General features: G+C 42.5%; 1 protein-coding gene across 2 annotated transcripts in view; it reads right to left on the bottom strand.

Annotated features, from left to right (window-relative positions):
* Nucleotides 1-4,463: 4,463 nt before the first annotated feature.
* The window catches only part of PELI1 (pellino E3 ubiquitin protein ligase 1), a 42,908-nt gene continuing 29,982 nt past the window's right edge, over nt 4,464-17,389 (bottom strand). The window contains exons 2-7 of one of the 2 annotated variants that reach the window (XM_082302735.1): nt 11,486-11,630; nt 11,114-11,243; nt 9,470-9,571; nt 7,258-7,455; nt 6,943-7,131; nt 4,464-5,970 (exon numbers count right to left, since the gene is read on the bottom strand). In XM_082302735.1, the coding sequence (XP_082158861.1) occupies nt 5,404-5,970; nt 6,943-7,131; nt 7,258-7,455; nt 9,470-9,571; nt 11,114-11,243; nt 11,486-11,556 (1,257 nt within the window). In that variant the 5' untranslated portion in view covers nt 11,557-11,630 and the 3' untranslated portion in view covers nt 4,464-5,403. The remainder of the gene's footprint in view (nt 5,971-6,942; nt 7,132-7,257; nt 7,456-9,469; nt 9,572-11,113; nt 11,244-11,485; nt 11,631-17,389) is intronic. The other variant, XM_082302736.1, reaches the window with a different exon arrangement.

The following is a 17,389-nucleotide window of genomic DNA, read 5'->3' as shown; positions in this document are numbered from 1 at the left end:
TCCAAAGAACTCTACCCTCATTGTTTTTCTGGAAGGTAGCACAGAACAGAACTCATACTACAGATGTAGACAAGGTAGAGGAAGGAAGTCAGAGCAGATTAATAATTTACTCCTGCCTCAGAGCTTTTAGTGACACTAAATCAGCAAAAGTACTCAAAATAAAAACATTTACAGTATTGCAGGTGTTGCCAAAGTACAGAGGTGTTGCCTTTGCAGCAAGAAAGTCCTTCTTGAGTTGATTTTGAGGTCATTTGTACTCCTGTGAAATATCTGCACTGGAGCAATGGGCCCTCAGCAGGGCTGGCAGAACTCAAGAGTTTGCTGGTGCCTTTGCAGCTGCCACAAACACGTCCTCAGCAGCAGAGCCAGGCAAGCAGCACAGCCAGAAAAAAGGGTGATGTTGGTGCTGGTTCCCATCCACTCCTGCCAGCCCTGCAAGAGGGGCAGTAGGACAAGGATGGAGAGTGGGCACAACAGCAGCAAACCCAAGAATGGCAGGGAGTGGGCAGGGAGCTCCTGACTGCCAGAGCTAGCACTTTGCCTCTGGTTACTCATCCTCCCTCAAGCTTAGCCTCGAGGAATGCAGCCGCAGGCAATGCCTAACCTGATCCCACAGGGCCTTGTTCTGGGCTAGGCAAACAGGACCTGCTTCTGCAGGCACCTGTTCACTGTGACTGCAGAATGGGCTGTGGTGCCAGGGCTGGAAGGCACAAGGAGGATGGGCAGCAGCAGCTCAGGCGGGCCCAAGGCAGGAACATAAAGATCCAGGCACTGGAGTTTACAGCTAATGCCATTCCCTAATGCTGTACTGATCCCAGCCTTGGGCATGTCCGAGGCCACTGGCCCTGCTGCAGTTCCTCCCCGAGGCTGGGTTTGGCATGGCTGCTCTCACAGAGGCACCTGAGGCTTGAGGGAATAAAAGCCCATTTTTTCTGCTCTTCAAATCTATCCCCCTTTGCTTTCAGGCTGGAGATGGGACCAGACCAGACCACGAACGAGTAGAGCTGAAGGAGCTGGCTGCTCCTGCTGCAGCAGCACCCATTGGTGTTTCCCCGCCGTGCCTTGTGTCACCAGCCACGTTACCATGGGATACTGCCTCCAACAGCACAGTGACGTAGAGCTGTTCTCTGGGAGAAAACAGGGGCCTGAGCTCCTGCTGCTGCCCTGGAAGCAGCACCTGGGAAGGGGCAGGACTCCTGCTGCCCCTGCAGAGACCACACTTGTCAAGGAGTCCCTGACCCAAGTCACAGGAACCATCACAGCTCCTGCAGAGATGCTTTCCCAGATCTTCTTTACAGGATGCACAACAGTGCGGGTACAAGTGATCTGCTACAGACACCAAAGAGCTTTAGAAACTGCATTTCTAGGATGATCACAGCCCTTATGTTAAAGCCAAGTGCTACAATTAAAAATAGATGAGCTCTGCAAGTGTTTTTACAGAAAGGGATGAGCCAAGATGAGGACCACAAAATCTGGTCTAATTCAACAGCAACCAGGCCTAATCCAGGCTGAAAGACAGCGTGCAAGTAGCTGTAGTCATCAGGGTAGATTTATATTGCAAAACTGGAAATGTATTTTTAGAATTGAGCCTGGAAAGTGTCACTTCAGAAGGAGATCAAGTGTGCCACGGCAGGATCATTATGGGACTTGCAGAGCACCTTCCAACACAGGATTCTCCTGAGGTGACTTCATGCTAAACCTTCCAGGAGACAGGCTCATTCCTGCAGGTGTAACAAGCCCAGCACAGCTGGGATTGGAAGGCCTCATCCCCAGCCTGCACCACACACTTCAGAGCCACACCAGGCACTTGTGGGACAGCTCCAACCCAGTAGCCAACTCAGTAAAGGAACCAGAGCAGTCTGTTCTCCCCAGGGAAAGCCACAACAACCTCCCTGTCTATGCTCCTGCCCTCCTGCCAGCACCCTGTGGTGCCCCACTTCTGCTTTGGGGAAAAAATAAAACAAAAGGGCTTTATTAGCCAGCTGCTGCCTTCCACCAGTGTTAAATCCATGCAATTTCCTACAGCTGAAAGGCAAATTAGTTCATTAAATCACCTGCTTTACACATAGCACTGCCCAGAACAGAGCAGCCACACACAAACCAGAACACTGGCTGCTCATTTCCAGAGCTTCACTGAACTTTAAGGCTACAGAAGTACCTACACTTAATGTCATTTTCACATTCATTCCCTTAGCAGTTCCTTATACCCGCAGTGGTCTCCCAGGGAACAGTCCTGTCCCATCTGCTGGTTGCATCACCAATGCTGCTTGCCAGGAGCAAACCTTTTAAAAGCAGGCCACAAGTCTCACCTGGGGCTGGTCTTTGCAGCTGCCTTAGGGGCTGTTTTAGGCTGTCACAAGTGGAGCTGTGATTGTCTCAAAGCCAGCACGGTGCCACCTCTTGCAGCCCCAGAATTTGTTCAAAAGGATTGGCCTTAAATTCGAAGTGCTTCAGTCACGTGGTTTGAGTACTTTTAATCTGAAATTCATTTTGCCATTTACAGAGGACTATTGCAATTGTTTACCAAGGAACAGAAGTCTGTTAGTCAAACATGGAACCACAGTCAGAGCTGCTGCTGTTGGTGATGGAACTTGCTCCTCAAACTACTCAACAATTGCTATGCTGCCTTTGACAGTGGGATTTCCCTGTCTCAAACATTTGAATGCCCATGTTCTGCCCTTTTAAAAACGGGATTAACAAGCCCAGTTTGGGTCAAGAAAAGCACACAAAACAGGCAGAGCATAGGGCAGACTGAAGAGTGCCCTTAGCCTAACACTCCCCAGAGACACAGCCAGTTCTGCTCGGACACCTTTGTCTGGGATGTATTTTTTTGGGAGGGGGGGTGGGGCATGAGGAGAGGGCTAGAGAAGTACAGTGTAAGCACAATGTATCAAATGGGGTAGAGCCTTAACAAGGGCTGCATGTTGGGTATCACCCTCTCTTCTGCCCATCTGCAGTCAGATGTGCATGTGGCCAACTGCACCCCTAGCTCCACACCAGCCTCCAGCTGGACCTCCAACACCACTGTCCATATTCTTCCTACCATCCTGTGCTCCATCTGTGCTCACAGTTCAGCTCTGCATTACTCATACTGCTGTGTAGCTTTCATCATGTCCTTTTCTGGTTTTTCATGTTCCTGCAGTCAACAAGGTCAGGACCAGAGAAGCGTCAATTAGATTTTGTGGAAGATGGAATCAAGAACTCTTGTCATTTTAAAAGAGCCCAGACATTTAGCTCAGATTTTGTTTACATTTCAGTATTTGTAACTTTCTCAGGGAAGAGATAACTGTGTCTTCTAAACAACAATCTCACCTTTAACACAGAGTTAAATATAAAACACATTGAGAAGACATATCTGAAAGGAGCCATTCGAAGCCATGACCAGGCAAAATGTCCAAAGTCTTTACAGCTCCTGCTTCTCCATGCTCTTAATCCACATGTGCAGAACAGAGGGACACCTGAGGTGACAACAGAAGGGCCATCCCCAGCCACCTTTCCCATCTCTTGGAAACAAAGCCACAGACAATCCCAGAATTTCTGTTTTTGAAAAGTGTTTACTCACGTAGTTTAAATAAATTAATTCGCAAATAAAAATTAAAACTACAGTATACTATAGTTTGAATAAGATGATTAGAACAACTACAATACAGGGATTTCTTGCTGCATAAATTTCATTACTTAATGCATATAATCTGGAAAATGTCAAAATCAGTTATATTTCTATGAAAAGGGAGTAACAGCAGTTACTTGTACATGACAGCTAACTGAATTTATAGCACAGGTTTCCTGACACATGCATTTCCTGAGTGAACCAAACAATATATATAATTTTTTTTTAAAAATGGAGAAATAATTGACAGTCAAAATAAGTAATTCATGACATCTAAGCAACACAGGTCTCTTTAAACAAAGAAAATTTTAGAACAGCTTCAAAAGAAAAATGAAAGCTTTGCTATAAAGTACAGAAATTCGTTACTGTCAATTATACAGTACATATTTAAAAAAAAAAAATGTATGAAGCTGGCCGAAAAAGCTCAAATCAATCCTAAAAAGGTCAGGTTGTGTGTTTGCCATGAAGCACAGTGGGCTGGCAGCAGAGCTGCATGTAGTGCACTGGTCTTTTCCGGTGGATGCAGAGGGGGAGGAAGGGGAGAGCAGAGAGAGACCAGTAACCAGAGCCCACCGCAGCATCTCACACTGAGGGTCTGAGCCCAGCCCCAGCTCTCCCAACAGACTGCCAGCTGTGCCCAGCTGTGCGAGGATGCAGGGACACAGGCACACATCCCCTGGGTACCAGGCTCCACCTCTGTTCCACGTGTGGCCCAGATGAGCATCTGCACCTGGCAGAGGGGTAAAGGCCAGGCCTGAGGCTCCCCCCACCAGTTAGCAGGTGGAAGGCTGAGCATCCAGCTGACAAAACCCTCTCAAGCTGGGACTGTGGCCAAGTCACAAACTGCTCCCCACACGTGTGCCCAGCTGCATCCACCTCTCCCCTCACCACCCCCCCACCCCAAACAGCAAGGAACGGAACAAGCCTCATCTTTCAGGTCTGTTCACGTTTAACATTGGAAAAATCCTCACAAATGTCACTAATGCTAAATAAAGAGAAGTGTTAGCGTGAAGGGAGAAAAAAATCCTTAATCTAGACTAAGTTGCATATTCAAAGAGTCTGGTAAATTTTCTCCTCATAACCAGATCTTAAGTACAGTCCTACCAAAAAGACATTTTAAGAAGTCCTTCTTAGCTACCTTTCAACACAGTTAAAGCACAACTTTATGCCATCATAATTTGCATTAGCTTTGTTTAAAAAGCATTTTAACTATTCTAAGAACTCAGTATTTTAGATTAAAAGATTTTTCTACCATTTTCATCCCACGTTCTTCTCCATCCAGAACTACTCTATACATCCAATTGCTGGATGTAACACACTATGACCATGCTACTCTCTACACATTCTAAATATTTTCAATAATAAAGATAAATAGAAAAGAGTTAATATACATGTTATATTTTACAATGTTTGCATCCAAGCTGTAAACTAATGTTCTTTGAACTATTTACCCTCCATATACAAAAAGAATGAAACACCTTTCAAACACTGTGGGCATATGATTCAAAACCCATTAAACTGAAGGCATTGAAGTTCACTCTACAACACTTCCTTCACCTCTTCTGAAGTAGTTATTAACTAAAAAAAAGCAGGAGGTCTCCCCCTTCTCTCCCCATTTCTTCTATTTCCAGATTTTTCTCAATAAAGAGGGATTTAGCTGTTGTAACAAAAAAACCAAAAAATTCTTCATCTTAATGCAAACCAGCAAAGCCCAGAGAATACGAAAAACAGTTGGTTTAAAAATGAGAATCGCTTAGCTTATCAGTTTACTGCAGTCCTTGGGAACACCTGTGTTAGTCGAGAGGCCCTTGGAAAATGAGCCTGATGTAACCCTGCTCACCAGCCAGCTGATGCGCACAGAAGGGACAGGCTGCGTGAAAAGTGTGAGTACCGTGAGGAAGAGGAATTTGGGACCAATATGCAGTTGTCTTTTCTGAGCACACGTGTCCACACGGGCTGAATGCATGAGTTGGAGGTCCGGCATCCACATAAAATCCCGCTTCACACCCGAGCCACAGAGGCACGTAGGGGCCAACGGAGCGGCACATGGGGCACTCGCGGTCCTTGCCGTCCCTCTCCTCTTTGTTCCCCCAGTTGTGGTAGCCGTGCACGTGGCCGCAGTTCAGGTACACCCACGGCTGCTTTTCGTCCACGACATCTTTTCTCTTCATGCTGGGGAAGGCCAGGGTGTTGAAGCCCACGGGGCACTGTGGCCTGGCTGCATTGATCTCCTGCCTCAGAGCCTCCAGGTGCTTGACGGTCGGCGTGCGCGAGAGCCCCTCGGCCGTGCGCCACAGCAGCGTCGCTCCGCACAGGTCGATCAGGGAGCCGTCCTGCAGCTGGTTCGTCTCGTTCTCAACCTTCACATGGATACAGACACAGAGAGCTGTCACCTAAGGGTCTCTGAAGAGTAACAACGTGCACTTCCACAATGCAAATCTGCCTGGAAGATCCATCAGTTTCAAGCAGCAGAATTCTGACTGTCTACACAAGACACCCACAGAGAGCCCAGTATCAGCTTCTCTCTGCCCTCTTTTTCTTTTTTTTTTGAAAAAACCCCACCCCAACATCTTAAGAGATTAATGTGTGCATTAAAATAGACCACACTGAGTCAAGAACAGCTCCTCTCCCACTGTCAAGAACAGCTCCTCTTAACAACTCCTCTCTATTCCACATCCCTATAGCACTCCCCAACTGTGTTACTTGAAATGGCTCAAAGAGCAGCACAAGCCTGGTTTAGTCCTCCACCATATTTTAGGCTGTTTTCTTAAAACATCCCTTTACACATGGCTTTCCCCTCCTCCAGTCAGCACTCCTAGCTAAATACGTCACTTAAAGTGTTCAGTGTAGCATTTCTCTTTGCTGAAACATCACACCAAACCCAAATATCTCCTGAAAATGTCACCAATGCTTTGGAAACAAGAGGAAGAGGGAAAAGTCAGAATGCCAACATAAAAATGAATATCCAATAAAATTATAACGATTCTTCATTATTCTATAAAAAAGGAAAAGTTGGAAAACCAGGAAAATACTTGTAGAATGTGCACAGGCCTAGGAGTGTTTGCAGAATACAGAGTAGATTGGGAACTCAATTTAGGAGAGCAGCCTAGCTGCGCAATTAGGTACTAGTTTGCAGATAAACTCAGTTCAGTTATTCAGGTTGAGCAAGACACCTTTGTGCATGCAGACAGACACATAAAAGGCAGTGTAACTAATTGCAGAGTTGACAACTACACAGAATTCCAGCAGATTCCAGCTCTATGCCCAAACTATACCCCTCATGGCTGCACCATTTTACACAGGTTGCATAAAACACTGGTCACTCCTCTCACCATTTTTCCCCTCTGTTGAGCTGATCTGGTTTCACGGAGGCTGAACACATTCCCACACACAGAAATTTCTCTCCACACCCCCGGCTTGGAGTCTTCTGTGAATCCATTACGAGGATGCATAACAAGAACTCCATTTGTTGTTAGTCCATCCATTTGCCCATCTGATGTCTTCCACTTTGCAGCTTTCTCCTAAAAGAAATTACATCAATGAGAACTTTTAATTTGGCTGAAGTGGAGCTATGAATTAGTTTAAAAAATAAGCCTGCACTGAACTTTCAGTGGGAAAAAAAAAAAAAAGAACAAGAATTCCCTTACCCCAAGGAAAATGTTTTTTGAGGAGTCAAATCCTGCAGCATATATTCTTGCTGTAAAGGGAGGGTTTCGTTCACATATGATTCTGCAGGCAAACCTTGATATAGTGCTCTGCACAGACTGTGTATCCGAATTACTCTGACTCCCAGGAACTGTGTCTGTTACTACGAAGTCTATAGGACTCTCTGTTGACCGACCAATCTGGAAAGGGATTAAAAAAAACAACTGGTCAGAAGTTTGTCTTTGGGTCTAGGAATATTCAAATTCAAAGCACTTTAAAGCAATGATACAAAAATCATGACGTTACAATTTAAAGCATTCCTGTCTAGCAATCTATCAATTTAGGTTTCTAAAGCTTCATCTGAATTGATGAATTTTTCTGCTTCCAAATGATCAAAGTTATTCTGAAAGCTGGGTACAGCCAAATGAAGGAAGGAGAAATAAAATGATGCAATTAAATCAATTCTGAGATGATTTCCCATTGAAGGCCTTTTCATCAGAGAGGTTACACTCAGGTCAGGCAGACCAGCTGCAGGAGCACCAAAACAGCCAGGGAACAGCAGTCAGAGGGAAGAACAGTGACATGCAGTCACTTTGCATGCCCAGAACATTCTGAACAGTGCCAGACTAAGTCACGGTACAGATGTATGAAAATCAGATTATGTGAGCTGTCTCTTCAGCTCTGGTGGGCACTGAGGAGCAGCAAACCTTTTGTGAAAGACCAGGTACTACGTGGTTGTGGCAGAGAGGGCTACATTTACTCACAGAACACAAGAATGTAACAACATCTGACTACAGTCAGGTTTCTTGGTAGCTGTGCCTCCTTTTCTGGCTGCAGGGAACCGTGAGTTTTGCAGTCCCACACAACTCTACTGAGTTTGATAGAACTGCATGAGTATCACTGCTTTTCCAGTCAACTCATCTTGTCCTTTTCCTTACAAAGTAAGAAGAAAAGTAATAACCCTTTCCCAAACACCCACAAAGCTGGGTTTAAAGCCCCCTTTACACACTACTACTCACTCACTTCCAAAGCTCTCAGGCTCTTTGAAAATAGGTGGTTATATTAAGACTGATTAACTGCTGAGCAAGAGACCCAAAAGCTTGAGGTGCTTTTTGGTGAGGGCTGGAGAGCTTTCATGAGACTAAAACTGCTTTGTCAGAATGTATTTTTCTATTGCTTCTTAGGCAGGATAACCTGTGAGTACACAGGGACTGCCAGGGGCGATTTCAGAGCAGCACACATGCCAAAGCATGCCTGAAGAGAGAACACTCACACAGACAGTAGCTTATGCTGCGGTGATTTCATTACAGTCCTTTTGCTCTGTTGTAAGTGTTTGCAGTTGCAAAGCAGCTTCTCCTCCACCACTTCCCAACACCTCCCACCTCCTTAGATCCTACAGTGGCGTCACAGCGAAATGCTGTGACAGCAAAACTCCTTGCCATAAACTAGAGGCAACAACGGGGGGGGAGGGGGGAGGGGAAGCTACACAAGATCACGGTCTGGGAATCAGAGAGAACAAAGCACACATTTAAAAAAAACCCAAAACAAAACCCTTCCTTTTGAGAAAAACAGGAAACAATTATAAGATATGAGGGCACACCACAGCTGCAAATGTGTTTGTGGTCCCTTGTCATACACACAGGAACTGCAGCAAAGTTGTTGTGAACTGCCAGCATCAGCACTGAGGCTCCTCTCTTCACATCTCCCAGTGCTTTAGACATTTCTGGGTTTGCTTAAAGAAGTTCAGAGTATTTTTCATATTAGTTGTGCCAAAAGCTTTCCTGTGTTTCCACATTGTATTTCTTCTACCCTGTCTCCCCAGCTGACTGATCCCAAATCCCTTTGTAAATGCCAGAAGCAAAGTTCCAAGTGCTTAAAGAGAACGGTGTCCTTTATTCTTCATTTTGCAAGGAGGGACTAGGAGACAGATTATGTGACTTGCAGACCAGCAATCAAAGACAAAATCATAATCTTGAACATTAGTCACAAAAAATCCAAACTTTCACCTTTGCCTAAGTCTAAAAGAGATGAGATGTACAGACACACAGCCTTGTTCACAGCATGACCTTGGGAATGAACAGAATTAAATTGCTCTGAAGAGTGAGCGCAGAAACTGACACACACAAACTTTTGGGTCTGAGGGGAACAGCCTGCTGAGAGGATGCCTTGTTTGAAACTACCAAAAGTGAGAAGACACACATTTACTTCACATACCTGGAACATATCTGTGTTGCTGTCATGTGTATATTCAACTACGACTGTCTGGGCCCGAGACAAAGTGTAAGATATGCTGTGTTGGTCCTTATTACTTATTGCCTACGGAAAAATGCCAAATATTATTGAACCAGTGCACAATAATTCTACAGTATACAGCAGCAAAGCAGACTATATATATATAACACACCAGGCTCTTGTGCTAATTAATGCATTAAGGCAGATGGTTGTTAATGACACACCTGTAGTTAAACTTCACAAAACCCAGTCCCAGCCATTAAAAAAAAAAAAAAGATGAATTCAGCAACAGACCAAACTGGTCTCTTCACCACATGCTGCAACTAAATACACATAACCAGGGCATATTATTAGTCATGTTTTGTGTTAAAGCAACACCAGCCTGAATACAAAAGGACAAAACAACCAAATGCAAAGGCTAAAACTGAATGTAACACCTCCATGGTCACCTCAGCGTGAACTTGGCTAACAGTAAGGTGAGGACAAAAACTTAGGGACTTCATTCTAAAAACAGGATTTGAGTTAATACTAAAATCAGTAATGACTGATTTAAGATACACAGACAAAAAAGTGGTGGTAAATAGGGTAAAATGGAGAAACTCAGCACAGGTTGCAGAAGTTGTAGCAAAGGTTTCAGTTTGTTAGTCTAGATGTTCATTCTGCATTTACCTACTAGGAACTGACAAACCTTCTAAAAGTGCTGCTAAACAGCACTTACCAGACCATAAAGAACTTGCAAAAAGAAATGTTCTTTTCACAGATCCCCTATGATCATTATTCTACTACAAGAATTTTGGTTAGTAAAATGCTTTTGATTTCAGAATACTTCATAGCATTCCCTGAATTTAGGGTCAATATCCTTAAGCGTCAAGGCGTTCTGGCAGTCAAACACTTAACACTACTGTATTTGTTTAAAGGCCTGATCTTGTCACTGGCAATTTCTAAACAACCACTAAGCATCCTCAAATTCCATTGTTTTAATAGAAATGCTCCATTAGTTATTGAACACAACTGCACACACACTTGGATAGCTACAATGCAGGTAAGGTAGTACCTTAGCTATAATGTATTCATTTTGACATGAAATACAGTTCAACTTCAGGGCCTAAGCCCTTCCTTTACTGCTTCTTAATGGGAACTCTGATTACAAGCCCCATGAAACATGCCCTGCAAACCCACCCGTCCTGATCCCTGGGGAACTCCTACCCATTGGATGGAGCAGCAAGTGCACGTGGAGCTTTGGCAAAGGATCATTTAAAAGTCAGCTGCATGTGAAGCAAAGTTAGTCCTAAAGCAGAGTGAGTGCAAAACCACAAAGCCTAGAACAGATGTCTGTAGTGAGTTTGGAAAGAAAGCAAAACAGAAAGTGTTTTATGACTAGCCTGTGCCCAGAACATTCATGTTTCAAAACTAATGTTTTTTTTTCTGGCCGTGGCAAGGACTAGGCAACAAATCATCTTTGCCAAACTGTTTCTTGCTAACACTGACAGGTACTAAAAAACTTTAGATAAACACAAACCATTCTTTTCATAGTCAGAACTTTATGCTGTTTAAACTGTTCCCTGACAGCTCTCTCTATGGCACTGGGAGAAATGAGACAGACTTCAGCAGAGAAATGGAGCTTACCTTTGCTGCTTGAGGGGTACAGGCAATGTGCACAGTGCTGGGTTTCACCCCATTTGCCTTGGGCCTTTTAAATAAAGCAAACCTACTTTTCCTTCTTCCTCTATCTCCATTTGGGAGAGACCCATTGTACCTATCAAAAAGCACAGAAAAAGAACAAAGTCCATCATTCCTGTATTGCTTAGCTCCTCATGAGATACAGACCCACAAGAACTTTCATTCTAAGCACTAGGTATTCTTAATTAGTATAGTGTTATTAATTACAGATTTTCAATTATTCATATTTAAATCCAAGAACTGATTAACACAATGCCCAGAATTACACAAAATTACAGCACAGAAAACCCTCAGACTCTCTTACACACAAACACTTACCCCAATACAATCAATTCACCATACTTGACTGGTGCTTTTGATGGATGATTTTCTTGATCAGGAGAAAACATGAGCTTAGCTAATGACTTATTCTCAAATTTCAGGTCTCTGATCAAGAGTTGTGGCACACTTTTTTCATTATTTCCTGTAAAAATAAAATCAAAATTAAGTGTAAGAGAAAATACTCTACTCCAATTACACAAACTTGCACACCAATCTGATACAGTAGGTACAATATTTTGTGTTTTCCATGTTTTGGTTTTGCCTGAAATAATTTTAAAAAACAGATATATAAAACCACATGAATTAAGGTTGCATTGCCTTGAAGAACTGCCAGATCACAAAAAAAAAAAAAAAAAAGCATTTAGAAAATTCCACTATGGCCTTAAAACATACACATTTGTTTTCCTCCATGCTACTTTTTAGAATAAATGATACATAGCTTCATTTATTATATTTCGTTCAGCTGTTGAGAAGTAGAGCCAGATAGGTACTAAATTTAAAGAAAAAAAAACCCACAAAGCAAGACCAGCCCATTAGCTAGAGAGGCAGAAGTTTTCATGGGAAGTGTCTAATTCAGAGCTTTCCAAGAAGTTTCTGGATTTGCATATGGAAGGAAATCGTATGACAATTTGATATCAAGCTTACCATAAAAGTTTAGGGTGTGCAATGTGATCTCTCATGTTTAGCCAGAGACAGAAGTGATATAAACATCTGTTTGAAGGAGATTTCCTGAGGGAATTCCACATAACTCCTAATGAAAACAGTCTTGAAATGCATTTTTCACTCAGACTTCTGCTTTGAGGAACAGTTCTTACTGTATTTTTCACAGCTTCTCATTAGTAGCATTTCCAGACACTTTTGACCTGTGCAGCTCATCTCTGACCTTCCTGTAGAGAAAGCCTACCCAGCAGAGCACTTGCTTGATAAAGAATAAAGCTGATGAGAGCCTGTTTGAGGCTTTCTTTAACAGAAATAAGAACATTCCCTTGGTCCTTCCAGGTGAGTTTTCACACCAACTCGAAGAGCTACTAATCTTTTTCAGTACTGATGGTTAACATTCTGCCTTCTGTGCAAATGCACTTTTTGACCCACACAGCACTTTTTGAATCCTGTCATCAACTTTGATCACAACTACAATGCTGTATCTCCACTTTCTTCTACCTTAACTAGACCATAGTTATTAGCAGAATAGATGTCATCATGCAGATTTTATCTATCCCCATGTTATGTCGTAAGAACAGAGGAAGAGATGTGGCAGTGCTTGACAGCCTGCTCACATTTGTTCAGAAGGTGATGCAAAGATCCCTTTACTGACCTTATCTCTACGCCCTCTCCCAGTCTTTGCTCCTTCACAGAGAAGCTTGGCCTTCAACAAATCTACAAATTCATATTCAGCATGCATATGTTGATTGCCATCTGCAATCAGCTCACAGTGCTCTCTAAAAACTCAAGTTTGCTCCTTCATGCTATTCCACATATTTGGGAAGGCTTCTCACAAATACAGGCAAAGACATCACACTGTACTCAAAATGTTTGCTATGATGCCTGCAAAACACAGCCAGGAGACTGAATAGAAACCTTTTTGTTTCCCCTTTCATTTCTCATTATTTTCCAAATCTCTTTTGTTTTTCAAGTCTGGGTACTGTAGATTTCACAGTGGTTGAAACAAGTTAACTGCAGCCTGTCTTTGTGGCCAGCACATACCTAACGTTATCACAGCAGTACTGAGAGATGTGTGAGTGCATCACAATAAACTCGATTTGCACAATGCTGCTGTGAAGTGTCTGTGTCCCATCTCCAGGACAGTGACACCAACCTATTTCTGCTGCCTGGGAAGCAGTGAGCACTTTCACTCAGCAGCTGTCCTGGTTCAAGCCTTAGGGTACCCATCCTCAGCTGCTGCTCAAAGTGCATTTTACTGATCCAACAGTCTTCCTCTGTCACACAGGAACAGCAGCAGTTGCACAGGAGAGAGTCAAGGATTACAGTTTGCTCCAAAGCATTTCCAGATTGCTGACCCAAGTGTAGTGGTAACTCCCCTGGGATTTCGAGGTTACTCACTGTTGTAGGTTTTGTCTTTAAAATTCTAAACTAAAGACATTAAAGCAAACTTATCACATGAAAAGGTGACCTTAAATCCGTATGATGCCAGTAGTCACAACACACTGAAGTGGAGATTGCCCTATTTGATAAAGAGGGCCCCACAACATTAACTGTGTTCACAATTTGCATGTCTTCCAGGGTCCTCCTTGCCTCCTGGCATCACACCTGGCTTTGGAGCACCACACTTTCTGAAACGATGTGCCTGTGAACACACCTCGGGGCTGCTTTACTGACGTTAATACTGAACTATATAGATCCTAGCGTTTAATAGCGCTCAGTTCTTTACATACTTTTCCCTTCTGAAGTATTTCTACTTAAGAAGTATGAATCTTTGTAATTTATCTGTATATAAAAATAAGGATATATTTTCTATGAAGTATTTTTACAATCAACTCCAGCATTTCTTGTTTTATTTTAAAATCTTCTTGCATTATAGTTGCTTATGTATAGCTGTCTTCTAAAAGAGCTCATGTTCTCATCTCCTCCCCACATGATTAACCTATTTTCTGCTTGAATATTGATCTCTTCAACAGCCTCTCCCCTGCATTTCGGGCTTCTTCACATACAACTACTTTCATCTTGGCCAACAGTTGTCCTCTGCCTTGACAGTTACCAACTCACAAGAAATACTGCCACGAAACCTACAGCAGTGCCTATTAGGAAATAGCACAGGACTAGGAAATACCATGGCACGGTAACCAAAGATTTAAATAGCATAACCCCACATTAAAGTGTTAGATAAAGAGATAATCCTTTCACTTAGAGAAAGTGGGAAGGCAAACATTAAAAATAACTTTAGCCATTAGTACAAGAACAGGTTTGGTGCAGCTTCTCCTCTTTCTCTGTTCATCCAAGTGAACAATTTTAATGGAAAACTAAAAAAATACATGTCTCAGACTGAGTCAGCTTCAAAGTCTCATGAAAGTAACATGTTAGAGGAGACTCTAAAGCATTACCTGCACAAGTGGCCAGAGACCTGTGCAGAAACAATAAAAGGGGTCAGCAGTTCCCAGGGACAGACCTCAGCAATACAAGTAGTTATACAGAGAATCTCGGTGTAAGGAAAGATGTCCCACATCTATTGCTCAGCTCCTCTTTAAAACACTTTCTTTTGCTTTACATTTAAAGAAATCCACTCAAGTTTATTTTGCACATGATGGAAATCCACTTCTTATTAGACTTAAGGAAGGTTTGAGCGTTAGAAATCTAGAGCCATCATTAATAACACAGCTTACTCATCCACTTTCAGAAGTCTGGCTGGAATGTTTGAACTTCATTTTTTTAAAAATACATCTCAGAACCTTTATGAGCTTCACATGCCACTTTCACAACTACTACACCCTCAGATTACTTCAACTCAAAACACATACAAAATTCAGCACTCCCAAAAAAATAATCAGTCCAACAGACACACTACTTCTCTTCCACTGTGATCAGCCTGGTGCACTGTATCCAAAAGAAAAATATTTTTCTTCCCAAAAATAATAAAGATCAGTGATATGCTTCCAATGAGGTCCTGAAGATCAGTGCAAGGGAGATTTCGTGTCTGCAAATAAAACTCAATTGCTGTCCCACTAGAGATGAGTCTAATCTGCCATGGGATAACATCTCCAGTCCTGAAACAGAGCAGGCTTATGGATCATTTAAAGCTGAATGAAGAACTCACTGGAAGGAATGCTGTTGAGTAGAAGAAAGGGATCCACTAAAATATATAATGGGCCTTCTCTTGTAGTATAACCTGACTAGTTTTTATTCCTACAGTATTATAGGAGACTTCTTCAAAAAGTTATGAAAGGCTAATTAAAAAGACAACTTGGCTCTGAAGTGCCAGTATATAGCCAAGGAATGGACTTTTTGTTCAAAATACATGCAAGTTACATTTTTTCTGCTTTTTGCAGCAGCATTTCCAAACATCAGTGGAACAGGCTTCATTGGAGCAAGCTCTGAACAACAGACTCTTCTAAACTCCTCCAAGAACCTTTGACACTGATAAGGAATAAGATGCCAATTACAAGATCCCATCTCATCCAACATTTTTCCAAAAATCATAGTACTGGCAGCAGCAAACATTTCATGTCAAGATCTCTGCTTCTGCCAAAGAGAAGAGACCAAAGCCCAAAAACCCTTACCTTTGCACAGTCCTGTATTATGGATTTGAAAAGATTTTGTGAGTAATGCAACTTGCATGGCTAAAGGTGAGCACAACTGTTTGCAATTAGCCCCAAACCACAATAGGTACTAGTTAAAACCCTCCAGTATCAAAAACAGGAGGAACTCATGAACAGGTTTTTATTTTTTTATTTTTATTTTATTTATTTTATTTTTATTCTTAACACTGGTTCCTCTGGGGACAGCAGAAAGTTCAATGAGGATAACTTGCTCAATACTATCATGTGCAACTGTTTTGAAGGACTAGAAAGTGATAAGAACTAAATTGAGAAAAGCATTTAAAATTTGCTTGAGGAATGTAAGTCTGGTTTCATACAAGCCTTCCTCTTCTCCAGTACTCACTAAAGTCACAGAAGGCAGAGTGCTATAGCAGAGAAAGCAAGCCACAGATTTCTGACTCCATTCCAGTAGAAAGAAAAGTCGTATCGATGTAATCGCTCCTGTCTCATGCAAACACTGGTCCCTGCATCCAGACTATCCCCTGGGAAGACCTCACAAACCATGCTTTGGAGTACATGAGGTTAAGAGCACACTTTCATTGAACACGTCATTTTCCATGGGGGACAGAGACAGATTGAATTTTGGTTGGTTTTGAGCTACCAGCTCTCGCTTAGCAGTCATCCTCAACCTTTCAGCTGCCTTTCCTGACCATGAGACTCACTCACAACTAGTCTTAAGTTGCTTCAGCAAGTCTTCAGATTTTGTTTGCAGTAAGGCACAGCGCCTTGTGAATAAGTTTGCTATTTCTTAGACCAAGCACAGCTTCTGGAATTGGGGCAAGAATAGCAGTATCTTAATGGTTAAAATGGGGCAGGGGGAGGGGAGAACATAAATTCAATGAGCCCAAGCAGAGATTCATTAAACACTCGGCTGAAAGCTAAAAATACTAGAATAAAAGTCTCTTTGTAATAAATTACCGTCATTTTCTAAACACAGAGCCAGCATTATAGGCTGCTAGCAACTGTAGCTAGTGCCAGACTAGCCCTTTTCTGAAATACTGCATAGAAAACCACTTTCACAGTATAGAAAGAAGTCCTCTGTCAATGAATACATTAAAATAAAAATATGCTGATTCAGATGCAAAAAATGGGAATTTTCCCCTCCATTTTTATAATATTATCTTTATTTCCTGCATCTACATATTTTAACTTTTTGAGCGTTTTTTTTTTTTCTTTTAGAAATAAAGCAAAAGACATCTTATCTATCAATGTTTTTATTTTTATACTATTTGCTGTTCTCCACTGACTGCCCTTGCAATTGTCACATCCAGCTCTTCCCTCAGCAATTCTGTGCTAAACCAGAGGGAATAGGGACAAAATGGAACCTAGTCCTTCTGACAGGTATGCAGTGACAGAACAAGAGGCAACTAACAAACTACAATGCAGAAAATCCTGATTAGCTATTGGGGGGGGTGGGGCGGGGAACCCCCAGTCCACAGAGGTTATGAGATCTCCATCCTTGGAGACCAAGCTGCATGTGGCCCTGAACAGCCCAATCTAAGGCAGTCCACTTCCATTTTGAGTCTAGGGACTGAACCAGACAACCTCCCAACCTAAATTATTCAAGGAATACCATTAATTTTAGGAAGTCCACATAATTTTATCAAGCAACTGGAATATGCACTTTAGG

Source organism: Coloeus monedula (genome assembly GCF_965178545.1).
Source record: "Coloeus monedula genome assembly, chromosome: 2".
NCBI lineage: Eukaryota > Metazoa > Chordata > Aves > Passeriformes > Corvidae > Coloeus > Coloeus monedula.
This window is presented reverse-complemented; position numbering and strand designations above follow the sequence as displayed.